The sequence below is a fragment of the Mus caroli genome, unplaced genomic scaffold, assembly GCF_978045245.1.
Source record: "Mus caroli unplaced genomic scaffold, Mus_caroli_1 scaffold_18, whole genome shotgun sequence".
Lineage (NCBI taxonomy): Eukaryota > Metazoa > Chordata > Mammalia > Rodentia > Muridae > Mus > Mus caroli.
The window spans coordinates 16008553-16036030 of record NW_028227273.1 but is presented as its reverse complement, the minus strand read 5'-3'; the positions used below and the strand labels follow the sequence as shown (position 1 = coordinate 16036030).

General features: G+C 43.9%; 1 protein-coding gene across 1 annotated transcript in view; it reads right to left on the bottom strand.

Moving 5' to 3' along the window:
- Eif2ak2 (eukaryotic translation initiation factor 2 alpha kinase 2) overlaps window positions 1-26842 on the bottom strand; it is a 28176-nt gene extending 1334 nt beyond the window's left edge. Inside the window, 15 exon segments of the mRNA XM_085833196.1 lie at window positions 12-68; window positions 1213-1314; window positions 3182-3313; window positions 8653-8833; window positions 10085-10204; window positions 11138-11260; window positions 13577-13627; window positions 14298-14332; window positions 15329-15377; window positions 15497-15576; window positions 15995-16115; window positions 18778-18914; window positions 20962-21082; window positions 22360-22491; window positions 26655-26842. Coding sequence (XP_085689322.1) covers window positions 12-68; window positions 1213-1314; window positions 3182-3313; window positions 8653-8833; window positions 10085-10204; window positions 11138-11260; window positions 13577-13627; window positions 14298-14332; window positions 15329-15377; window positions 15497-15576; window positions 15995-16115; window positions 18778-18914; window positions 20962-21082; window positions 22360-22475 — 1425 coding nt within the window. The 5' untranslated portion in view covers window positions 22476-22491; window positions 26655-26842.
- Between the last annotated feature and the right edge of the window lie 636 nt (window positions 26843-27478).

Sequence of the window (27478 nt, the reverse complement as noted above, 5' to 3'; positions counted from 1 at the left end):
CAAGGACTTACTTCTTTGTTGTCGAATATATCATTGGAGAAGATGCCGTTTCTTAGGCTTTTGAAAAACTGAAATACCACAAATAGATGTATTTACTAGGCAGTGATTGACATGGGAAGAAAAACTAAACACAGTAATACCTGGAGACACACTAAATCTAGAAGATTTCTAAAATGTAGGGCGGACTCTTTAGTCTAAGAAGCAAGCAAAACGCCCCTCCCCAAGCCTACTGCAATCGCATGACCATCCTTAACATTCAATGCTTTGACGCGATAGATTGGTGCACAAGACTCATCATTTCCCTCTGTTTGGAATGCTAGGCAGTACACCCCGCCATCACCCCTATTTTAGGGAAGATCAGGCTCTAGACTCCAGGCAAGCCTTTTTTTTCCTGAGCTTCCAACTAGGATGCCCAATAGCCTGCTGTCTCCAGTGATTCCCCACCACCTACACGACAAAGCCCACACCCTTTCCAGCCCCACCAGTCACCAGCTTCAGATAAAACCATACCCAACCTGTTAGTCCCAGCACACACTGCACATTCTTATCTCTATGCGAGGTTACATGCTTTTTATTTCAGACCAGTAGAGTGAGCTAGCTCAGGCTGGTTGTCTTCTGACTGCCATGAGCATACCAGAGCACATGTACACATGCACGTGTGTGTGGGTATGTGTTTGTGTGTGTATTTGTGTGTGTATGTATGCCCTTAAATAATCCCCCCCAAAAAAAACCAGAAAAAAAAAACCAACCAACAAACAACCTGACCCTTCAGTACCTAACTTACATGCTTCCATGAAACCTAAATCCAGACTTCTGGAAAGATTTTTACCTGTTCCCACAGACTTTCTGTCTTCTAAAAACATTGGTCATTCTCTGATGTTATCTTTCTTTCCTCTTACAAAATGAATCCCTTGAGAAACTGGCTTGTTCCTCTTTATATCCAGGTAGCACTTAGAGCAGAAACTTCCCTCCGATCTGCCAGATGTTGTTAGCAAACATGAATGGGAATCTTACGGGCTATACACGTATTCTAAAGAAAGCCAACGTTTTTAATCTATAGCGGAATGGCTGGCAACACTTGAAAGAGGAAGCATATGTTTCACTTACAACCAGAAGCTAACGTGGTCACACCCAGCCTCAACGAATGGCAAGACCATGGTGCTTGAGGATGGCCAACGCTTTAGTCCCTGGATTCACTCTTAACGTCTTTACCTTTATTTTCTCTGACTCCGTGAAGCACGTGTGAAGAAGTTCAGCTAGAATAAGGCCCAAAGCAAAGATGTCCACTTCCTTTCCATAGTGCTTTAAATATAACTGAAAGCCGAAATACATGTTTTTGTTACTCACCTAATAGAAGTCTCCATGCCTTTCAAGAAAACAATAGCTATAAGTGATATATTACATGAAAATGACTTTTGAACATTTGTAGCCAATGTGCAGCTTGGTCTTCATGTGGGTCCCCTAACAATTGGATCTCTGACTCCATTGCCTTGCATTGGCTCCCTTCCCTTCCCTGGACTGCTTAGTTGGGCCTCAGAGGGAGAGGATGTGCCTTCTGGGACTAGATGTCCCAGGGTGGAGGTGGTACCCAAGCGGGGGCTTTCCTTTCCCTGAGGTGAAGGAGAGGGGATATTGGGAGTAGGGATTTGTAAGAGCTGGACTGGGGGAGGTGCAGGCTGTGATTGGGATCTAAAGTGAATAAGAATAAATAATTGGGAAAAAAAACGAAACAAAAAAATGCCTGTTTATCTGGATCTCATGAAGTTGGGCACTAGTGTTAACCATCACATAGAAACAGAAGGAACACAATAGAGGCTATATAAAACAAACCTACAGCTAACTTTTTACCAAATTGCGAAATCAGGACCATTTCCATCAACACTAAGAGTCAGACAACAGGATGGACTTTCGCCACCTGCATTCAACCTAGTTCTTGAACTCTTAGCCAGACAAGAGAAAGCTAGGAAAGAAATTCAGACAGGAAAAGAGGCCAAATCCATATTTTTAAATAATACCATACTGTATATAAGAGACTCTAAATTTTCTAATAAAAATTCCTAACTGGCTACAAAGTCCACATCCAAAAATCAGTAGTTTTGGACTGGAGAGATCACCCAGGTCTCTACTTTTGCAAAGAACCTGAGTTCAATTCCCAGCATCTCCATGGTGGTTCATCAATCTCTATCTCCTATTCCAGGGATCTGACATTCTCTTCTGGCATCTACAGGTACCAGGCATACAAATGTTGCAAATACATACATACAGGCAAGCTCACATGAAATAATTTTTTTAAATGAGTAGATTTTCTATGTTTCAGTAATGAATGTGTTAAAAGAATCAATCAATTTTATTGATGATAGCTTCAAAAAAATTATACCGCGTATTGTGGTACACACCTTTGATCCCAGCACTTGGGAGGCGGAGGCAGGTGAATGTCTAAGTTGAGATCACCCTGGTCTACAGAGTTCCAGGGCAGCCCGGGCTACACAGAGAAACCTAGACTTCCTATGCTTGTGAATCAGCAGAATCAACATATTAAAAATGACTATAGTACTAAAGGTGATCTACAAATTCACTGTAATCCCCATCAAAATTCCAATAACATACTTAACAAAAAGAAAAAAATCTTAAAATTCATATGGAAGAATAAAAGACCCCAGAGAGCCAAAAAAAAAAAAAAAAAAAAATCCTAAGTAAAAAGAACATTACCTGAGACATCACTGTAATTGATTTTAACTTATATTACAGAGACTTAGTAACAAACATGCATGAAAGGGACACAGAGGAAGCATATGGATCAATTGAATAGAATAAGAGACCCACAATAAACCCATGTATCTCCCTCATTTTGACAAAGATGCCAAATGCATACTTTGTAGAAAAGATAGCATCTTCAACAAATGGTCCTGGAAAATAAGATATCCCCCCTACTGTGTGTGTGTGTGTGTGTGTGTGTGTGTGTGTGATGGAGAACAATCAGACAAGATTCCTGGCATCCTGACACAACCTCTGGCCTCTATATGCTCATGCAAAAGCATGTATACACCACACACGTGTACACACACCTACATAAACTTGTACATACGAGAGACAGAGACAGAGACACAGAGAGAGACAGAGACACAGAGAGAGAGAGACAGAGAAGTTAAAGAGGAATTAAATAGAAATGAAAGGGCTTTACCTGTTCTGGACTCATGTATTGAAGAGTTCCTGTTCTCCTTGTTCGGGATTTTCCATCATTTTCCAGGGCTGTTGCAAGGCCAAAGTCTCCGATTTTAATGTGTCTTTCATCTACTAAAAATATATTACCTGGCTATAGAAAAAAATTAATTACCATATGCCAGTTGGACCAACTATTACCACAGGTCCCAACTACATTTGGGGATGAGACAGGGTTTCTTTGTATAGCCTCAGCTGTCCCAGGACTCACTTTGTAGACCACACTGGTCTAGAACTCAGAGACCTGTGTGCCTCTGCTTCCAGAGTGCCGGGATTAACATTGTTCGCCACCACCACCACCCAGCCCCAACTATTTTTTGTGCTGGTCTGTATGGATTGCATTTATCCTTCCGCAGGCTTCCCAAACCAGGGAATTTAAAACCTTGAGTCTTTAAAACTACCAAGTGAAGAATGAAAATGCGCCCGATCTTGTCTGATCTCGGAAGCTAAGCAGGGTCAGGCCTGGTTAGTACTTGGATGGGAGACCACCTGGGAATACCAGGTGCTGTAGGCTTTGAAAGAAAGAAAGAGAGAGAGAGAGAAAGAGAGAGAGAGAGAGAGAGAGAGAGAGAGAGAGAGAGAGAGAGAGAGAGAGAGAGAGAAAGAAAGAAAGAAAGAAAGAAAGAAAGAAAGAAAGAAAGAAAGAAAGAAAGAAAAGACTTTTAAATGACAGCAAAGGTGGCTTGGGTTATACCTGCTTCCAAACATCAGATCAGCTGTCAAGAGAAAATTTCAGTTTGCAGGGTCCCAAAAGAGGGATCCAGACTGGAGGGTGGGTGTGAGTATGGCTCCTTGCTCTCACACACCCTAGCCCAGTAAGAGGTACAGGAAAAGGGGTTGGAGCTCCCCATCCCAAAACAGGGCTGGGCCTCCACCTGAGGGACATCTGCAGATGTGACTCAGGATCCGATGGGAACTAAAACCAAAACATCAGATTTTTTCTTTCCACCTATATGTGGGCTCCAGAAGTTGAACTTAGATCACTAGTCTTGTACAACAAACATCTTTACCCACTGAGCCCAAACAAAGACACACACACACACACACACACACACACACACAACAAATAAGAGTGGCCATATGTGCTAAATAACTACACAGCACTGACTGAAAACAGGAAGATTGTTGGTGACAAAATTAATATTTTGCCATTCTTCCAAACATTACACACACCTATGAGAGGGCCTAGGTAAGGAGAGAGGGATAAGGTGGGAAGCCCAGGAAAGGCCAAAAGGAGCTTTCTGAGGAGCCCTGTGCAAAACTTAGCAATGAGATCCAAGTTCAGTCAGCTGATGTGAACCTAAAGTCAGTCACGGAAGCAGCAGATTGGTTTGTGATTGACGTGGAGAGACAATCATTCCCAAGCTAAACTGAAGTCCACAGGTCCATATTCACAGATGAATGGCGTAGCTCTCGCTACCTCAGAACAGCAGCTGCAACCCAACTCTGAGAAACAGGAGGCTGAAGCTGTGTAAACAGCTAAGCTGGATGAGACAAGGAATAATATCAGATTGCTTTTTATTAAAAAGAAAACACAATGTGTGACGCTCTCCTTGTTTAGTCAGATACAGTGTTAAGGTTAAGAGATAGGGAAGAAGTGTCACCTTCATCCAGGGAGCAGAGGACTGCTCTGAGGTTTCGGCCAGGGCTGATCCCTCTGGTACCAAGTTAAGATACAGAGACCAGAGGAAGCCCTCTCTCTAAAACCCACTATGCCCCGACTGATGAGGCTTACGGCTTAAGATTCTAACATGGTATGAATTGAACTCCTAGAGGATTCATGTAAGAATGGCTCTGCCGTGTAAACATTGTCCTTTGGGAGACACCTGCAAACATGTCTTTCTACTCTTTTCTGAGGTGCGAGGAAGCAGCATTATCAGTTTTTAAAAAAATGTTCATGAAAGGATCTCAGATCAGGATGAACTACACCCAGAGAAAGACCTTCTCTGTAAATGGAAAAGACCTCAAGAAAAGACCACTTCGTGACACACAACCCAGCCAGAGCAGATGCAGGAAAGCTGGCAGACGAGTTAGGAAGTACATTCCAGAACTCGTAATGCACTTTGAGGAGGGCCTGGGAGGAATACTCAAACTTCTCATTTACTGGCATTGTAACTTAGTAGAGTAACTATATTAAATATATAATAGCTATATTATATCTAATTTATTATAAATTATATATAATTAATTATATATAGCGTGTGGAGTAAGTGCTTCATGGCTTATTCTCTTTCCCAGGTTGACTACTTCAGAATATGCTAACATGCGTAACAGATTTTAAGAAACATTAGCATATACTAAGCATATCCTAAGAAACATATCCTAACATATCCTAAGCATATCCTAAGAAACATATCCTAACATATCCTAAGCATATCCTAAGCAGGAAGGTTTGGTGACGCTTTCTTACACATTTTGCAAATTCCTTCCATATCTGCTTTTACAGAAAAAGGCAAAGGCATTCTTGACCCTGTTCTCACACAGCCTGTTGTGATAGGTTTTAAGTGAGTTATGTGTAAGAAGTTAATTGCTTGTTCATTTCTATGTACAACTAACACTGAAGTGAAGGAATACTGGATAAAAACGAAAATTAGAATGTTTTTGAGATGCAATCTAGCTGTGTGGATCAAGCTCATAATCTTCCTCCCTCAGTTCGCAAATGTCGGGATTTCAAGTATGTGTCATCCATCCTGGTCATAATTTATCTTTTGGAACATAACATTCCTAAAAATGTTCTAACTTTCAGGAACACTTTCATATATTGCTACAGAGAAATATTAGAAATGAGTGGACTTGAATATCAAATTATTAAGCTCATGAATGCAAGGCAAACAGAAGAACTCCTATGTTTTGAAGTCCACTTAATTTTAACTAGATTCAGCAAGCAGCTATAAACAAGGATACTTATTTTCCAAGAGACTGTTTGGAAGTATTCCTCATTCATGATGTATGAGACGGGTGGAATACACAGCCAGTCAAGTTCCACCTAGACAAGGCTCTTCTGCCTTGAGCAGGAAAGGGCAGCGGCAGAGTGATTCGAAAAGGCTAAGTAAAGGAATCAGGACCAAAGGGGACATCAGAAGCTCTTCCAGGGAAGGACATGAGCAAAGCCATCAGGCAGGACTTGGTATGGCTAAGAAAAATTGGTACCAGCATAGTGGGGTATTCCTGTGACAACCTGACCATGTTTTGGGGAGGTCTGTGGAAGGACTTTGGAACTTTGGGCTAGAAGAGGCCTTGGGTGTTAAGAGCTCTGTGGGATGTTCTGTAGGAACCTGGAAGATAATGTTGAGAACAGTTCAAATGATGGAAGCCTGGCTTGTGAAATTTCAGAGGGAAGATTAAGACTTTTATCAGGGCCATTGCTATTTTGATTGTGAAGATTCTGTGGTTTTGGTTAGTTGGGGGTTGAAGAATTAGCTGTGGTTAGCAAGATACCAGAACTACTCTAGCAAAACCTTTATATTAACTTTGGTGCTGGTTAGCTGGAACTAAAAAATTAGCAGTGATTAAGAAGAGGACAGCAGCTGGGCAGTGGTGGCACACGCCTTTAATCCCTGCACTTGGGAGGTAGAAGCAGGCAGCTTTCTGAGTTCGAGGCCAGTCTGGTCTACAGAGTGAGTTCCAGGACAGCCAGGGCTACACAGAGAAACCCTGTCTTGGAAAAAAAAAAAAAAAAAGGAAGAGGCCAGCAATACTAAGGTGAAATCTTCTGGGAAGTGTTTTCTGAAAGCACAAAGAGGCTGTGTTCCAGAGATAGCCAAGGTTGTACCTCTTGCTGCAGCAGGACTTGGTAATGTATAAGAGTCACCCAGGTGGTACTGGTTATGAAGGCATGAAGGGATCACGCAGAGCAGCTGAAGTTTGGCACTGTGAGAGGCCATGGAAGGCCATTGGTGAAAGTGCAGCCTCAGCTGCAATTGATGGCCCAGGACTGAAGGGGTCATGGAAAGGAGTTGAAGCTTGGCACCATGAAGAGAACCTATGAGAAGCCTAGTTACAGTGAAAGACAGCAGTGTTTTGGAGATGCAGTACCATGAGATGACCACCAAGAACAGCAGCAGCACAGAGTACAGGCATCTGGAGCCTAGAAGACAAGCCGTGTGCTACAAAGGGCATGGCTGGAGAAGTGGCCCAAGCCCTTGGAGGAGCCCAGAAGATTGTGAGTTGGATCCCAGACATTGGACAGTTGGAGTTTGATTTTGCTTTTGATTGTGACTGTGCTCTGATATTTTTCCCTCTTGAAGTAAGTAAGTATTTTAGTGGAGCCCACAGTTAAAAGACTGTGAGTTGTAAAAAGACTGAATTTTAAAAGATACTGGTTATTTTCAAGGGATTGAAATTTTAATACATAAAGACTGTAGGACTTTTAAAGTTATTTAGATCTTGGGATCAAGATCCCAAGGGATCCCAAGGGTTGAGGTTTAATAGCGATGTGTTTGTGTGTCAAGTTGACAAGGGGTCAGTTGTACTGGCTGGTTTTGTGTGTAAAATTGATACAGGCTGGAGTTATCACAGAGAAAGGAGCCTCCCTTGAGGAGGAAATGCCTCCATGAGACCCAACCGTAAGGCATTTTCTCAATTAGTGATCAAGGGGGGAGGGCCCAGCCCATAGTGGGTGGTGCCATCCCTGTGCTGGTGGTCCTGGGTTCTAAAAGGAAGCAAGCAAAGAAGCCAGTAAGCAGGACCCCTCTATGGTCTCTGCAGCAGCTTCTGCCTCCAGGTTCCTGTCCTGATTTCCTTTGGTGATGAACACAATGTGAACGTGTAAGCTGAATAAACCCTTTCCTCCCCAACTTGCTTCTTGGTCATGATGTTTTGTGCAGGAATACAAACCCTAACTAAGACAGTAGGTTTGTGATAAAGAAGGAAATCACAGAGCTGTTTGGTGCCTCTTCTTTGTTGCTAGTGAAAAGGACACTGATGAACCTAGTGGCCCAGACCCTGAAAAGCAAACACGCTATGCATATTTGCAAGCTTGGATGGTTTTCCTAATGGCGGGCCAGAAAATCCCAATCATGCCAACACTAAGCCATGGACTCTTCTGTGCCTGCTCTCGGGTGCAGCCGCTGAACCACAGTAGAGCAGAGCAGCGGCTGGGTCAGGGCAGCCAGCTGGACCTGGCAACCACAATAATTTCTCAGACTATGAAGAGTGTTTTTGCTTTTAATGAGGTAATGACCATAGCCTGACAGGACCTAGACTTCTAGTAGGATCATGGTCACAATAAGTTCATGGGCCTCGGAGAAATGCCAAGCAGTTACATGGGACAGCATTTGGGTAAATTCCAGACCCACTTTAGGTCCAGCAGATTAGAGAGATGTAATTTTATCGTGACTAACTGCCAATCACAAATCTAAAACTAAAGAAGATACATTTTTAAAGTTATTAAACTGTGTGTTTATCAACCAACAAGGTGGAGTTCCTGCTTACCTTAAGATCTCTGTGAATTAACCCTTTCGAGTGTATACACTCCACTCCTGTCACGATTTGTTCATATAAGTCCAAAATCAAAGCTTTGTCCACTTTACTCTGATTTCTGTTTCTCATCCATTGCTCCAAAGTTCCTTTATCACAGAATTCCATTTGAATAAAGAGGCACCGGGTTTTGTATCTGGATACAAAATTCACAGTACATTAAAAGTTCTACCATATCTTATGAAACCCAAAGCTTGTCTCAGAATAAAAATCTGAATATAATAAACCTGAAATAAAACAAACCACTTTATATAAGTCATAATTTCCCAAGCATCCAGAGCTTTGATTGTTCATCTATAAAGTAGGAGCCTATATGTTCTTTAATGCTGAAGATCTTTGATCACTTTTGATAATAGATATGAGCAGTATTAATTGCAGAAATCTAGTTTTTTTCGCTATTATAAAGTAAGTTTGAAGCATTTTAATTTGTCATCAGTTAACTGAACACCTGCTTTACAAAGGGCACAGAACACTTAAAAAAATGAGATAGGTACTTTCCTTATCATCATAGGGATTAGAGTCTCACAAGAGATAGAAGAAAAAACAAAAACCAAGCCTGAGATGACAGCCCATTTAGAAACTCCTACAGATGCGCCGGTAAATTGGTTGCTATATAAAGCTGGAAGACTGCTTTTGCTAACCACAGTTTCTACATATCTTATGAACTAAGTTGCCTCCCATATTGAATTTATATTTTCCAAACACATATGGTAGCAAATATGATGTAGCCAATAATTCACTTAAAGTTAATAAATCCTTTTGTCTTCTGATGATGTGCCTTTGTCTCTGTGTGAGTCTGTACACGAGTGCTGGCACCCACAGTAGCCAGAGGATACCCTGGAGTTGGAATTACATGTCGTTGTGAGCCACCTGACATACTTGCAAAAGCAATCCAGGCTCTTGACTGCTGATCCATCTCTCCATCCCATTTAGCCAGTGGCACACACCTTTAATCCCAGCACTTGGGAGGCAGTGGCAGGCGGATTTCTGAGTTCAAGGCCAGCCTGCTCTACAGAGTGAGTTCCAGGACAGCCAGGGCTACACAGAGAAACCTTGTCTCGAAAAACCAAAAAAAAAAAAAAAAAAAAAAAAAAAAGCCTTTGAGGCAAGTTTGTGTGAGACATATCATAGCACTTGGAAAGCTGAGGCAGGAGGCCTGTCCTGAGGCCAGTCGGAGGTATATAGTGAGTCTAAAACAAAGAAACTAACAGAAAGTTTGGAAGATTGAGAGGAACACTGAAAGATTATGAATTGTCTTCTTGTCTGTAGATCAGGAGACCACAGTGTCTTTTGAAGGCTGTGATGAGCAACAGCCTCCTCTAGTGGCCCCCACACAATAAATACCAAGTGCTTTCTATCCATCACAGCCTTGAGAATTTCTTCTTACCGACTTGTATCACTCATGCTGTGCTCAGGATCATAGTCAACTCCCTCCCAACAACTATGGTATTGGACAATGTTGACGTGATTGAGTTCTGCCAGCGCTTGTACTTCGTGCTCCGCCTTCCTATTTAAAAGGACCCAGAAAACAAAGGTGACATTACATACCCCTGATAGCCACAGAACACCTTACGTCATGGGATGCAAGCACTCAAGCTCCTCTCTCTGTAGTCCTTGTGGTTCCCATGCCAAGTTTTTTTTTTTTTTTTTTTTTTTTTTTTTTTTTTTTTTTTTTTTTAAGCTTGGAGCCAGAACTCAAAAGGGAAGAAAACTGAATGAATAGTAAAACCATATCCAAAACCACAGCTGTTCTCATTCTCCATGTATAAGAAAAAGACAATGGCTTAAATGGTAGCTATCCAAAGGTATACATCGTTTGCATCTTCTTTTGACCGTCTATAACAGTTTTCAATAGCTACATCATGGTTGATATTCTGTTGAGAAGATGTGTTAAAATCTTTGAAGTTCACAAACGAGTCCTATTTGGGCAGCAAGGGTAGACAACCCAAGCAGCAAGCAGAGCCTAACTTAGAAGTTTCACTCTGTGACAAACATAAATCGAGGGGCTTAGTTTATGCAGAGAAGCCAAGACTGTACAATGAAAGCTTTACAGCAACAGGGCCCAAGAGCTAAGACACCGTGCGTTTTTCCTGAAATTAGCCTGTGGCTCTTTTTAGGTCAACGTGATACAAGTTGGAGACATCAGAGAGGAGGGAGCCTCAAAATGGAGAAAATTGAGGAAACCTCCTTAGACCAAGTTAAGTCAACAGCTTCAGGTTTCAGCACTGTCTCAAAATGATACAGTCATATTTTTAAACTGAAATAAATACCCAATGTAAGTAAGGTAAGGTCATTTCAGGATAAGCCAAACTCTTGTAGTCAGGAAAAAGAAAATTAAGGAGGACAAGAAAGAAATTAGCAAGCAATGAAGGATAGGCACATAAAGGCGAGGGTTGGGAGTTCAACACACTGTGTTCAAAAGAGCAAGACAGGTACTCACTCCGTGTTATATTTAACGCGCTTAATAGCGTACGTCTTTCCATCAATTCTGTGTTTCGCTTTGAAAACTTGACCAAATCCACCTAAGCCAATTTCTTCTATGTCTTCAAAATCGCTGTTAAACCTAGATAAGATTGATATCGCTGTTACCCTGAGGTTCAGGGTTTCATGTAAGATGAAAATGGTGCTTCCCTTATTGTTTTTAATAATGTCTGGCAGAACTCCTGAGTCACAAAACAACATCTCCCTCTTCCTCTTTCTCTTTACCTCCCATATTAAACAGAGAATTCAGTATAACAGATCACCCCCTCTGGCTGTACATGAGGTGATGAAGCATCCTCTCTAGCAGCTACAAAGAAGAAATGAACCCCACCCTCAACAAGTATTAAAAGGAATCACTCAGTTGTATGCCACAAGTACCACAGAAAAAGCAGAAGCCCAAGGTTGCCTATAGCGACCTGTTTCTTTCCCTCCATCCCCCCATCTCCCATCCTTAAGCCCTGCTAATTCTTCCAACCTGCAGCACTCCCATCTGCTGATGTTTCGTCATTTCTGGCATCTTTACTCCAGCTCAGCCATCAGGCTCCTACAGTGGTGGCTTGCTGACTGACACCCAACTCCTCCTACCCTATTTTAGTTGTGAAAACTTAGTCTGATAGTGTCTCCCTCTCCCCTAAACCTTCTACAAACCTTACCTTTGCATTCAGCAAAACCCAGGAAACCCTTAAATGCCCAATAAAATGCAACATAGCGTGTCCCCAGTTCTTTCTCCAATTTCATCCCACTACACCGTAATGTTTTCATTGCATTTCAATGCAATTTTTCTCCACAAAAAGGTGAGCCTAGGGCTATCTTTCCATTTCTTACCATAGTACTGTTCTTCTTTAACTCTGGCCATATTTTGTAATTACAGCATATGTGTGTCATATAAATACTGATTACATGGGTATGGTTGTGCACATGTATGTGTGTGCATGTATGTGTGCGTGCTTGTGTATATGTGTGTATGGTATGTGTGTGCATGCATGTGCGTGTGTGTAAGCCAGAGATTGGTGACAGAGGTCTTCCTTAGTTATTCTCCACCTTTTTTATTGTTTTGGTTTGGTTTTTGTGACAGGGGTTCACTGTGTAGTCCTGGCTGTCCTGGAACTCTTTCTGTAGCTCAGGCTGGCCTTGAACTCAGAGATCTGCCTGCCTCTGCTTCCTGAGTGCTGGAATTGAAGATGTGTGCCACCACACCCACCTTGCACTTTCCTCTTTTTTTTCTGTTATAAGTTGGATTCTTTTTTATACTTTTTTTTAATTGGATATTTTATTTATTTACATTTCAAATGTTATCCCCTTTCCCAATGGTTTCCCTTCTGCAGATCCCCATCCTATTCCCCCTCCCCCTGCTTCTGAGGGTGCTCTCCCACCCACCTACCCACTCCAGCCTCACTGCCCTAGCATTCCTCTACACGGGGCGGGGGGGGGAGGCATCGAGTCTTCATAGGACTAATTGCCTCCCACTGATGCCGGATAAGGCCCCTTCAGCTCCTTCAGTCCTTCCTCTAACTCCTCCATTGGGGTCCCTGTGCTCAGGCCGATGTTTGGCTGTGACACACTTTACTTTTTGAGGCTGGATCTTTCATTGAGGTTGGAGCTCACTGACTGGTTATGCTGGCTGTGGATCGCTCATCTCCACGCGGCCACCATTGAGAGTTCTAGATGTGTGCGCTACTGCACCTGCGCCTTGGAATTCAAACGTAGGCCCCTCGTGTTTGCACAGCTGAGCCATCTCCCCAGCCTCTGAATATACACAGTTTAAATATAAGTATTTCCTTAATGCCAGTGGCCACCTCCAACTTTTTCCAGAGGAAGAGTTCTATTTTATTTGTTCCTACCCTAAGCCACCAGCCCACAACAGTTACAGGTAAGGGCTAGGTGCTTAATAAGCATTTAGAATTTGTTCACAATGTTCCGCTGCCGCGCACCGGCTTCCTGCATCTTAGGTGTTTCATTTTTAACTGAACCATCATCTACAGAAGGTGAGCCCCCTTTCCTTTTTTTTCCTAGTGAAGTCTTGTGTGAACAAGCTAGAGAACAGGCCCACGCCGACTTGTCTCCATCCCCACAGGCATTCCTCTCTTCCCTCCACACCTATCTTCCTCCCTATCCTTTCTCTTCTCTTATTATTTTTCTTCCAAATTGCTGAAAGTCCTACTTGCTTTCAGTTTCAACGGCATCCATGGACATCAGAAAGCCTGCTAACATCACCGAGGTCTGCATTCGACACGTTCCACTTGGATTCCTAAACCTCACTTCTCTGAGAGACCGTAACCCTCCATGGGCCTGCCTATGCCACAGCCCACATTAATTACTTGGGTGGAAATACAACTTATAGCCCGACCCTAAGCAACGGTTTCGAGAGCGAGCTTACCATTAGACAAACTCCGCTTACCTGGCGTCCAAGGTATATTTATTTCTTTGCACATCATCAGGGGGTACTTTTCTAAAATTGAGACAAAAAAAAAAATAGAAAACTAAGACAAAACAGCAACCTATAGAACTTTAGAGCAGGCTCCGCCCCACGCACCGGTCAATTTCTATTTTGCATCAGTCATCAGAGGGATAGGAAGGGACTGTTCAGCTACTTCAGAATAAACACTTCCTTTTGATTCTCTTCCATTCTTTCCTGCATCTCACTCCTGCATCTCACTTTTACCTGAACATGCGTGCCACTGGCATGCTATCACCTCCTTTTTCTTCAGACTCAGAACATCCTTAGGACAAAGGTCTCCTGGGTTCCCCCTCCCTCTGGCCCTCATGACTCTCTGATGGTGAGCCATCTGCAGTGAGATGTTCAAAGGTCACCAGAATTAGCCCCACAAAGCCATGCCACTGCCCTGTCTCCCCTCCCTCAAGCCCACCACTGTCGCCTGCTACATCATCACAGGGCTTTTGTATCTACAAATACAAAGATGTGAGTGTGTGAGTGTGTGGTGTGTTTCTGTGTTTCTCTCCTGCTAAATTGGTTTCAAGCTCTCCACTGCTTCTGAAACTACCACCCAAACACACATGTACAATGCTCTGTCAATGCCACAGTCAACAGGTGGGTCTGATAGACAGAGTCTGAAAGAGATTCCTAGTCTGAAATATGTTCCGTGCACAATGATACTCACACTCCTGATTTCCTTTTATTTTCTCCGAGACCGTTCTGCAACAAAAGGAAAAGGAAGCTGTTTCAGGTGAGGAGAGCCATCGTCTTAGTTTGGGAGCTGGCCCCGTGACCAGGTTCCTTACATTAGCTTCCTAGGTCGGCCATTTCTCTGAGTCACTACCAACGCTTACTGCAGGATTGCCACGACCAAGCAGCTGTGGCATGCCATCAAATGGCCGTTTGGAGGTGCACTTTCCTCATCGCTAGGGGAATGAAGCATCTTTTCCCACTCGCTGCCCACTTAGGTGCAGCACATCCCTTCAGACCATATCTCTTCTACTGGATCAACTGTCTTTTTCTTACAGACTTGTAGTTCTTAGTAAATAGATGGATTTTTACAACAAATTGCCTGATTTTTAAGTTTAGTTCTGATTCTAAGTAGGAGTGGAACTACACCAAATATTATTCAGTTGAATGGACAAGGAAAAAGAAGAAGATAATAGAAACGTTAAAAAGAACAAAAGTAAGGGCCAGGAGAGAGTTCAGTAGCAGAACTTGGCTAGAATACCTATTTATAGCTAGAATTTGAATCCCAGCACAGGGAAGGATGCAAGGAGGGAGGGGGTAGGGGTAGGGGATGGAAAGTGTGAAGGAAAGAGGAGAGGGGGGAAGGGAGAGAAGGAGAGAGGGAAGGAGGGAGGGGGAAAGAGGAAAGGAGGGAGAGAGGAAAGGGAAGAAGGGAAAAGGAGAAGGAAGGAAGGAAGGAAGGAAGGAAGGGAGGGAGGGAGGGAGGGAGGAAGGAAGGAAGGGTTACAAAGTGGGTGGGAAAGGATGGGGGAGAGTGGGGAAGAATTTTGTCCTTGAAGAAGAGAAATTAATATGAATGAAAGTTAATAAAGAGAACAGAAAAGGAGCAATGGCTGTTAATATCATAATCTAGTAAGGACATGAAATTGAAATGTAAAAGTTATGGAATGATCATAATCATATGGAAAGATCACATCTAAGTGAGGAGAAAAAGTGAAATGGGAAACTTCAAGGCTGGTATCATACCGTAAACACGTTCTCTGAGGAAAAATTTCCAGGTGCTGACTGGGAAACACTACAAGAAAAGGGGAACCTTGATGAATTCAATCTGGTGGGGGGGGAGGGGGATCAGACCCACAGCCTCAGACATGCCACACCCTCAGCCTGCCCAGCACTGTTGCTACCCAAGCTCACCCGTTACTTGTCATAGACGAGCTGCTGGAAAAGCCACTGAATGTAGATGTGACAACGCTAGAGGATGTTCCGGCAGTTTTCTGAAAGAAGGGGACAGCCCTTAGCATGTTCACAGGGAGCTAACTGGTCTCTCTGAGGCAGTCCATCACTGTTCACAGGGAGCTAACTGGCCTCTCTGAGGAGGTCTGTCACTGGGGACACACTACTGCTCATACTCTCCCCGTGGCCACCAACTCCACAATCGCAATCACAAAATTAACACATTTTTTTTCATGGACGTTTGGGCTAAGTTTTAAAAAGCAATCCCAAGTTGCTATAGAACTTTTATGTCTCAGACCCTCGTGGCCCCATGGTTCGTGGGTCATTGTTGGTACACAGGATGGAGGGACCATTCTTTACTCAATAGGCAAATGCCCGCAGTATAAAGACAAAGCAATCTGAAGTCAATTTCAAAGGGAATCATGATTGTATAAATTAAATCTAACTGGCAACACATACCGGTGGGCTCTTTAACAGCTTCTGATAGGCTTCTTTCGCAGCCAACTGCTTTGCCTCCTGTTTGGTAACACCTGAACCAGTACCATACATCGTCTGCCCAATTTTGCATTTACAAATAAATCTAGGAAAAATTAGAGTATTCATTCACATATCAAAAATATCGTCCATCTAATGCACACTTTGAAAAGAAAAGGCCCCTACAGACAAATAAAGGCCTGAAAATCAGACTAAGAATTTTTTTTATTTAGATTGCTATTTCCTACCTCACATAATTGAATCCCCACAAAATGGCCATCAGTCTAATGTAAATAACCAGGAGTAGCTTATATCCTTGTCTACATTTCCCAGGCAACATCTAAGTCTTTCTTGCCTCATTGAAAGATCTGACAGCAAAACACCAAGTGATGATTTAAAACAAAAACAAAAACAAAAAACCAAACGGAGTCTTTTCAATCCCAAGTAGAGGGAAGAGAAGAGGAAAGGTCCAGCACCTTTTCCAGAGCTGTTCAAATAGGAAAGAAAACCAGTTGGTAGGACGGGGCTCACAGGGGCTAAGCTCTGAGGGTACAGTACTGTGGCCTTTGGGGAAGACAGCACACTGACGATGTGGTGCTCAGGACCTCCAGGTTCTAACCTTTGTTCACACAGCATACCCCGCACAACTGTGCTCTTCACACAGTAGGACTAAGACCGGTCTTGCTGATCTGTGCTCTCCGTTTATCCAAATGTGAAGAGCAGAGACTCAAGACTCTAACTGAAACTGATATAGAGTCGTTTCCATGTACAGACAGAATGGTTCTCACACAGTTGCAGCTGCTGTGGCCTCAGGGAAGGGAAGAGCTCTTCGTCCCTGATCCATGGGCATCCTGAACTTTTTTTTAAAAGTTTAGTGGACTAATTGCCCAGATGCACCTCCAAAAACCAGCAGTCCCCTCTTATTGACAGGGGGCTGGCGGATGACTGAAACCATGGATTATATCGAACTCATTGTTCTTCTTAAACATTCCCATAATAAAGTTCATCTCGTAACCTAGATAGAAAAAGACTAACAGCCAATAATAAAATAGAACTATTAGTGCAGTATGCCCTACTTCTAGGTTTTTGAAATGGTCTTCCTCCATCTGACTGACCAAAGATAACTGAAATTTCAGAAAGGAAACCAGCAAATTGGATTGTGATAGACCCCGCAGCCTCAAACTTTTTTTATTTTAATTTTCAAATTTATTTTTTATTTTGTGTGCATTGGTTTTTGCCTGCATGTACGTCTGTGTGGGAACATCAGATCTTACAGTTACATACAGTTGTGAGCTGCCCTGTGGGTGCTGGGAATTGAACCTGGGGGTCCTCTGGAAGAGCAGCCAGTGTTTTTAACAGCTGAGCCACCTCTGGAACTGTGTCACCAGACAAAAACTGGGAAGGTTGAGAAACACCAGTAGAATAGTAGGCATTTTATGTACTTCCAATCCCGTTTCTGTCCTTGAACATGTGACCACGACACCCCACATGAAGATCGAGATTACTACTCACATAACACAGAACACAGCGTTCTCCATGCTAATGAAGTATCTAGATGGGCCGGGCCCCAAGGGTTTAGCCAATAAGCTTCCCTTCTCAGATATTATTACTTCCAGCAAAAGGTATTTAATCTCTGGTCCACCCTGGGTAAGTCGTATGCACCCATTTTCCACAATGAACAATGCATAAACAGTTGAGACAAGCAAGGACTGTCTCTCTCATCAAGAATTGCGAGGGGAAGACGTCCTCATACAGAGCGGGTAGCCTAAGTCTCCTGCAGAAGGCTGCTCTGCCCTCCAGACAGACACTTCCCCTGAGCTAAGCAGCTACGGGATGCTCAGGAGTTTGGGAACGCCTGCTTCCTCAGCCTCAGCCTGTGCTGTATCTCACCTGGGCTGGGGCCCCCATCTTCGGCTGTGTTCTGCCACCCCAGCATCATGACGGCTGAGAAGAGGAGTGTAGCCTAGCGCTGTTGCGGGAAATATCGAGAGCTAGATCCTGTGCCAGGTGATCTCACTCGCTCAGCCCACCAACTCGCCAACCCTGCTAGGTCATCTCGCTTTCACAACACCTAATTACCTGGTAGAACCAAGACTTTTTTGTTTGTTTGTTTGTTTGTTTGTTTTTTCGAGACAGGGTTTCTCTGTGTAGCCCTGGCTGTCCTGGAACTCACTCTGTAGACCAGGCTGGCCTCGAACTCAGAAATCCGCCTGCCTCTGCCTCCCCAGTGCTGGGATTAAAGGCATGTGCTACCATTGCCTGGGAGAATCAAGACTCTTAATGCTTAACTAGCCAATCAGATTTATGTATCAACAATAATACAATTTACCAGATGCCAATACAATAATTTCAGAGCCAAATGATAATGATAAGGCTTTAACCCAATTATTCTAACCTTTCGATACCACCACATCGGCCTCCATTCTTGTTCTCTTACTCCTCAACACCTCGCTCTGCCTCCCTTCTCCTTCCTGTCCAATCACAAACCTCCCACTGCCCTAATGTGATTGGACAGGGAAGAATCCTGCAACATAGCGCTCTCCTGTTTCCTCTGCCTAAGCAGAGTTCCCGCACCCAGCAGCGAGATGGAAAGGGGAACCACATTCTCTTGCCTCAGGAATTGGGTACTTTAATTAAAGAGATGCTTATAAATCATTTAAAACCCTCCATAGTGAATGTATAAGAAGGGGCAAGTATTTCTGGAAAACTACATACGATGTGCCTCAGTTTCTCTGCTCACACACAGTGAAACAGTAGAAGTCTCTCACCTTTGAGGCAACTCAGAGTTGGGCTCACACTGTTCATAATTTACAGACAGCTTTTTCTTCTGGGCAAAACTATTGACAAGGCCTATGTAGTTACCAACGAATAAGCCCTGTTCAGATGCATTCGTGTGACAATCCACCTACAAAGAAAAAAAAAAAAAAGATGTGCTTAATACAAATCATGAACTAGCATATGAAATTACTAAATAAGTAACATGAAAGACAAAAAACATGTTATGGATTTCCTAGTTATAGGTTCTTATTAAAAGTGAACTATATGTCTATTAATAAAAAAATCTGCAAAAATAAATTCTTTTAATTAAAAAATCCTTAATATTACATTAAAAATACATAATTTTGGTATATAACATGTTTTAAAATATGCATATGTTGCACAATAGCTGAATTCAGATAATTGCCATATATACCATCTATACCACCTTACATGCACTTCTCCTCCTCCTCCTCCCTTCCCCCCCCCTTGTATTTTTTGGAATGGCAAGGACACTTAATATATACTCCCAAGCCATTTATAAATATGCAATTTGTTAAGTCACTCAGTTTCCTTTCATAATTTCATTAAGAAAAGCCAGGTGCACATCTGTTATGCTAGCCCTTGGGAGTCAGGCAAAATGATCAAGGCCAGTTTGAGCCACACAGTGAACCTGAGGCCAGGCCAGTCCAAGCTACACAGAAAGCCTTGGGCTATCCTGAGCTACACAACCTGAAGCCAGCCTGAGCTACACACAAAGCTTGAGGCCAGACTGCCTTACCAAAACAGAACAAATGGTGCTAAAGTTTTATTTTATTACCTTTATTTACTTTAAAATGTGTGTGTGTGTGTGTGTGTGTGTGTGTGTGTGTGTGTCTTCCCAAAGAGCTGGGAGAGTGCTGAGACCCCTTGGAGCTAGTCACAGGTGGTTGGCTCAGAGCCCCCGACATGCTGGCAACCTAACTCTGGTCCTCGGTAAGAGCAATATATGCTCTAGCTACGCATCTCCCTTCCTCTTCCATGAAAAGGAGTATCTTAACACTTTCAAGCGTGCTGAGCCCAGGAGGGATGCTCCGTGCCGCTTCACAGCTTGATGGAAAAGATGCACGAAGAAGCAGCTTCATCATGATCTCAACCTTCACTGTTTCCATCGGATCAGGGTTGGTCCAAAGTTTCTCCTCCATTATCCAAAGAGCTTGGTTTGGTCATTTGCTTCACTGAAGTTTATCCTTTGTGCTATTTTACACAAGTTTCCGTCGTTGTTGTTATTGTCTTTCTTCGACTTTGAGAGAGGAGAGGAACCCTATTTATCTAACCTTTTGACTAATGTTTTTCTGCTTACTCATAAGAGAATTAGTGGTTTCACTTAGCTGCTTTTGAATTGGTTATAAGAGTATGTTGAAAGGTAAAACTTCTTGTCTCACACACGAATCACTTTATGTCTCATTTTGCAGCCCCTGCTACGACTGCCTGGTCTTGACATTGTCGTACAAAACATAAACTTTCTAATCATCTGCCACCATGTTTTTAAAATCGCTCCCCTCCCGCCCCTGCCGTCTTCCCTCCAATCAGTATTGTTTCTGGTCCTTCTGTATTTTCCTCTATCGACCAGGTTTATCTTATCTAATATCATGTCTTTATTTCATAAAAAAAAATTTCTGCTCAAATATCTTCAGACAGTCTTATGTGATGTTAGAGAACTGTACCCAGGGTCTTGCACATGCTAAGCACACAGAACCATACAACCCTCCCAGCTCCCTAGAGACAAAGGAATCTGTTTTGCTGTTGGTAGTGAATACGCCATTTACTCGGTTTGCATCTTCAGGGATGCGATGTCTCGTATGCTGGCTCTCTGTAATCGTAATCTCCCTCAAGGAGACTCATTCCCCCTACCAGGTCTTGCATGGTGTTCTCTGTTTTGTTCATCTCCTGAGGTGGGAAGCTCCCCTCCTTAGCCCTTGCCAGCCCAACCCATCTCCCACTGAACAGCCTCGGCTTCAGAGCATGTAAGTTGACGCTCAGAAGTACACAGCTTTGTCAACAAATCTCCTGGTGTATTTCTCACTCAGAAGAAATGCAGATAGGAGAAAAAAAAAAGTAAAGCTTTGAACAAACGGTCTCCATGAGAGAACACACACACACACACACACACACACACAGATGCCCTTTGACCAGAGGTAAAGGCAGTAACTCACCTTGTTTTCGTTATCAAGTATATCAACAGCTAATTTGGCTGCAGCGTTTCTTGCCTCCTGCTTTGATCTACCTTCGGCTTCTGGAAATTCCTTCTCGTCTATTAAAACTTGAAATGTAAACCTGGTTTAAAAAGACAGTATTTGCAACACATTACTCAGCTGGTAATTTAGTTAAGGAAAAGTGCTCCAGTTGCCATCACCACACAAGTACCTTTCGGGATTCGAACCCGGGCTCACGACAGACTCTAAGCACCTACCCTCAGTAACAATATCTTCTTAGAGCTGGGATAAGTCTGTACTTTTTTTTTCCTTCCTTTTTCCTTTTCTTTATCCTTCTTGTTATTTATTATTTCTTTGCTTATTTAGATACAATGTCTTACTATATAACCTAGGCCAGCCTCAAACTCACAACATTCTTCCTGCCTCAGCTGCCTCAGTGCTAGGATTATAAGCATGAACTGCCGTGCTTAGCTTTTTCTATGTATGTATATGTATGTCTGTGTATGTCTGTGTATGTATTATGTATGTGTATGTATGTATGTGTGTATGTATATACGTATGTATGTGTATACATTTATTTGATGTGGGGTGGGTTAGAGTATATGTTGCATGGGCTGCTTGCATACTCATGAAAGGACATGTTTGTTGGAAGTCAGAGGACAGCTTTCGGAAATCTAGCCTCTCCTTCTACCATGTGGGGTCCAGAAAAAAACCTCAGGTCACCAGGCTTGGCTTCCAATGTGTTTACTCATTAAGTCATTGCTCCAGCCTCCATCTTTTGTCTCCAGGCTTCTGGGGTGACCAGCGTCTGTCTCAAGGACTCTGTCACAGGCTCTGACAGCTTTGCTATGGAGCTGAAGTACCAATGTCTGAATTGCACCAGAGCTGTGCCTTCTACTTTACACTTTAAGGGACAGACTGTTCATTGTCGTCTGTTTGTTTTACTAAGGTCCTGGAACTGAACTCAGGACCTGTGTATTCTAAGCCCCTGCACTACTACTGAGTTATATCTCCATTTCCTGGATCATGGTCCTCCCATCCTTTGACATTTGTGTTCCGTAGATTGTATGTGGTATATGCACACGCTGGGGGAGCAGATTGCTTGTGCATACCCAGAGGTCAGAGAAGGATTCCAGATAATGCTATCACTCTGCCTTATTCCCTTAAGGCAGGGTCCCTCACTGAACTTAGAGCTTGGCTGGTAGCCACAAAGCCCTAGCCATCCTCCTGTCTCTGTTCTACCCAACACTGGATTTACAGGGATGTACTTAGGCACACTCAGCTTTTTATGTGGGTGCTAGGGATTCAGACGCAGGTCTTCATGCTTACACAGTGAGAACTCTTGATGACTGAGTCACCTCCCTGGCCCCAACCACACCTTTCCTGATGGCAGCCTACCTTCGGTCATGTGGAGGTCCCGAAGTACTAAGTTCTTTATACGTAATGGCTACTCCGTGCATCTGGCGGTATTTATTAAGTTTGTCCATGTAGAAACCTGGAGTATCACTGGCCATTTCTCCTCCCAGTGGCCTGCAAAGGAAGAGGGGCCTACACATGTGACACTGACAGACGACATCAGATCTGGTGTTTCCAACCCACCACTGGAGAACAGGAGACAGGGGCCGCTTCTCTACATGACTCGTCTCAGCTCCAGATGAATTTAGAAAAAAAGTTCATGTCAAAATCTTTCTTCCTCTCCTCCTGGACCATCTGATTTAAGAAACTACTGGCCCTGCCCCTTCTTCTACACTTGGCTTCCAAGAAGTGAGATGTTCCAGTCTGTTCCCCTGCCTGAGGAAGTATAAAAAGTACAGGAGTAGAATTACGGTGTTTATGGTCAAAACAAGGCTATATATACATATATTGCTATATATTATATACACACACATATGCACACATGAGTACACATACACATGTACACACATACACACATGTACACACACAACTCTGTATACACATGATTGAAGTGAAAATTTAAGGGCTTTGGAAAATTGGTTGGATGGTGCTTTGTTGGGGCAAACCCATGATGGAAAGTTTAGCTGAAGTGGACACAGGTAAAAAGATGTCCTATTAAAACAAACGTGAAAAGACGCATGATAAGATTCTCTGCTAACAACACACATGTGTTGGTCCACCTTATATGTGTAGTTGAGCTACATTTGTCAGGATTCCATAGAGAGAAACGCACCAAAAAATTTCTGATGGTGCGCTACAGTTTCTTGTCACTTCCACAGACTCAGGTTGTTAGGCGGAGGGACGTTAGATACACGTGCTGAGGCAAGAGCGGTGGAGGACACGTGATGTTTGGAGGGGTACAAATAGGACTCGGTGGACAGTGATAGAGGCTGGGCTTGGCTTGCTTTAGTTGTACAATGCCTGTAGGTGTTGTGTCTTCCCTGATCTTCACTTCCCTTGAGAGAGGCACAGCTGAGAACTTCTCCTGGCGTCCCTTCTGATCCCTCCTGCTGACCTGTGCTGAGGCTGAGGCCTGGCTGTCTTTACTAGGCAGTACGACCACTGCTGATTTATGTTTGCTATCCTGACTCTACCGAACTGGACTACCGGTGTATCCGTGAAGTGTCTGAGAGTGGATCAAGCTGTAGGTTTGTGAACTGAACTGACGATTTCCAGATAAAACAGACAAAAGTTACTCCAAAGAACTTTTCTAGGCAGGTCCACTTCCCCTGTACCCTTTCTTTCCCACCACCTCTGCTGGGTGGTGGGCTAAAAGGAAAGTTAAAATGTTTAAGAACCATCATTAAAAATAGGTTTTTAAAATGTAAATGTACACATGACTATGAACATATACTCGCAACACACACACACACACACACACACACACACACACCTATTTAGGAAATAGGCAAAGAACCTGAGTATTATTTTTCCAATGAACACAGAGAAATAGCCGAACAAAGAGGTGAGATGTCTCCAGGAGAAAGGCAGCGAACTGTTTCTGGGTATGGTTACATTAGACCTGATGTAACGTTATACAGTGTGTACTTATTCTCAAAATATCACCTATGCCTAATCTGGACATTTTTGTTTCTACGTATCTGTTTAAAAATGAATTGGAACATTTAAGACATTAGGCTTAGTGGGTTTGGAGACAGCTTCTTTGGTAGAGGGCTTGGGTAACCTACACAAAGCCCCACGTTTGATCCTCAATGCCGTATGAAACGTAATTTTACTTTTTAAATTTTAAGCAAGATTCTTCTCAACCTGTGGGCTGTGACCCCTTTCACAGAGGTCACATATCAGATATTTACAGTGTAGTTCAGAACAACAAAATTGCAGTTAAGGAGTAGCATCAAAATAATATGGTTGAGGTCACCACAACATGCGGGTGTTAAGGGGAAGGTTGAGGATCACTGCTTTAAAAGCATCATTCTGACCCCGGAGCCTCTACAAGTCACCAAGACTGCTCTTGCGAGAGTCCCAGGGGCTCATTCATTGTCAAATCCAATAGTCCAATTTCCGTCACTTGTTCCCACCTCAACTCCCCACCCCCCTTAGCTTAGGTTTCTGTGGGTTTCCTCTGTTCTCACAAGCTGGGCTTTCTCTGCCTCCTTCCCTGGCTCCTCCTCATCTTCTTTTCATCCAGAGGCCCAGTCCTCAAGTCTCTTCCTGCTCTGTACTTAGCGTCTCTCCTGGTGGTCACCTCCAGGCTGTGACCTTACATTCTACCTACAGAGTGGTGGTTTTCACCAGGGTTGGCAAGATGGATCAGCAGCAGGTGAAGCACCCTGCTGCAAAGACTGACCATCTGAGTTCAAGCCCCGGGACCTACGTAGTTGTCCTCTGACCTAGACAGGCTCCCTGAAGCACATGTGAACACACATACACACACACACACACACACACACACACACACACGCTCACATACGAATAATAGAAAAACATAAAACTAAATAAGTAAATGTACAGCTGGAAAGATGACCCAGCAGTTAACGGCACCGCTGCGCTTCCAGAGAATCCAAATGTGGTTCTCAGCACGCATGGCAGGCAGCTCAAACCTCTTTGTAATTCTAGCTTCTGGAGATCCGGCACCTTCCCTGGCCTCCAAGGGAACTGCATTCCTATGCACACACTCATACACAGATACATAATTAAAAATAAAAAGTAAATAAATTATTTTTTAGAAAGATTTATTTACTTTATATAAATGTGAGTACAGTGTCTGTTACTCTCTTCAGACACACCACAAGAGGGCATCCGATGCCATCACAGATGGTTGGGACCCACCATGTGGTTGCTGGGAACTGGACTCAGATCTTTTGGAAGAGTGGTCAGCGCTCTTAACTGCTGAGCCATCTCTTCAGCCCCAATAAATTCTTTTTAAAAATCAATATAACAGTTGTAACTGAAAAAGGAATGAAGGTACCAGAACTATAATAAGGGCTTGGTACAAATAAATGAGTAAGTCCACTGGGGAATGGATGGCTAGGTACGGCCCAATCCATCCTCCCAGGAGTTGGAACCCTTTGCCTAGGGAGCAATTTTATTCACCTCTCAGGATGGGCTGGCCTTCTGTGATGCTACAGGGGCAACTAGAATCACTCTACCTCACAACTGTACTGACAGGTGGGATCCCTCTAAAGGAATCAGGGTGCTTACCAGGGAGCAGCTCTCAGCTCTCAGTCACTCACCCAACGAGCAGCCCATCACATGCACCAACAAATGCCACCTGCTTGTCTCACCTATATCCTGAAGGCCCTGGTCTTTCTCCTTCCTGTAGCGACTGTAGGACCCCAGAAGGCTGAGCCCTTCCAGTCTCTGCTTTCCATACAACATGCATTCAGCTAGTATATGATATATAAAGGAGCAAGCTGCAAACAGTGTTTGGGTCCCTCCAGGGCCTCAGGGCGAGCTGAAAAACAAGCACACACTCTGCCCTGAGAGTGTCTTTAACTCCAGGGGGCAAGGCACGGTTAGTACTAAAGGTGCAACAGGGATCCCGTTTCTCTAGAATTCAAGGTTCTTTATGAATTACCATCCACTTAACATACATGGAATGAGCACCTGTCAGGGATCAGGTGCTAGGCTTATACAAGCCAATGAAAACTGCTCTTGGGATCTTACTGGTAGAAGGAAGAAGACAAATTCTAGTACTAAGTACTAGCTGGAAGATTGAGAAAAATATGGGGGGGGGGAGGGGCTGGCTATGAGGGCAGAGCGGAGTTTCTAGCTTAGGGAAGGTAATTCATATAATTGGCTCTGTGAGAAGGACTGGATAGACAGATCTGCCCAGGAAGTCACTTGGGGGTGGGGTGAGGTGGAAAGGGCTTTCCAGGAAGTAGAAACAGGCAGCATGAAGGCAGGAGTTGGAGGGTACTTGGCTGTGGCCCAGAACCACCAAGTAAGTCTGAAAGTGGTGGGCACTAGGCGGGGGAGTTGGGTTGGAAGGGGGATGGGGAGGGGGGGCGCGGGGGCCGGTGGGGGGGGGGGCGGGGGTGTTGCCTGACCATAGCGGCTGGTGGAGGATGGAGCAGGACCCGCTTGTCACAAAGGACAGCTAATTGGAATGCCATGACTGTGCAGCACAAAGTCTTGGCGCAGAATTCAGTCTCTGGGTCATTCAGGCTTCTAGAGTTCCCTCCAGAGTTTTAAGTCATCGGGCTTGTCATTTTCCTTCTGGATCCCTTTTCCTGCAACCGCTATCCAGGAGTGGGAAAATAGCCCTCAGGTCTTACCAAAGTTTCTGGATCCAGACAGTGGCTCGCGCCCTTGGAGCAGGATTCGAATTGTGTTTCAGGTGCTGGCTCTGAAATCTCTTCGCCCTCGGTTCCCTGCGGCTGGGCTGCTACTGCCCATGGAAGTCCGGGCCTGGCGGGTTCTCTCTGTTTCGTTTTCCCGGCGGACTCCGCCTTCCCACACTGCTCTGGGCCCCTCCCGCACCCGCTCGCACCCGCGAGAAGTCAGGTAGGCGTGTCGCCTCTGTACCCCTGAGCGGGAGCCAAGGTCTGGGGCGCCTCCCCTCTCCTGTGCAACTGCAGTAACCGCCAAATTCTCCAGGTTTCGGACACTTCCTGGCTTCCATTCTGGGAAAGCTCTGCAGGAAGAAGAAGGAGAAACCCAAGCCTCCTGCTCGTGGTGCATACTAAGCTCCTGGATCAATGATCACAATCTACTTTTCAAAACAAACTTTTAGGAAGCAACTGGGCACATGGATGCTACCGAATTCCAATGTGCAGTGGGAGATACTGAGTAACTCGCAGAGGGTCCAGCCAAGCTATGTCTGTGACAATTGAAGTCCAGGTTTGTAAATGTTAGTCTCCTTCCCCTTTCACACTGCCATGCCAAGGAGGACATAGCCATCTTGACAAAATTGGCCAGAGGGTTGAAGAATTCTCTCTTAAATCTATTTGTCCAGCCCTCAGCAGTTACCTGCTAGCCCCTTGTTGCATATCACTCACCAGGCCAGGCCCCTGTTAAGATCCACCTGCTCCCAGAAAGGCCACAAGGAATATTTTATCACAAGGCCAATACCAGCAGTCCCTGCTTAATAAGGAACCTT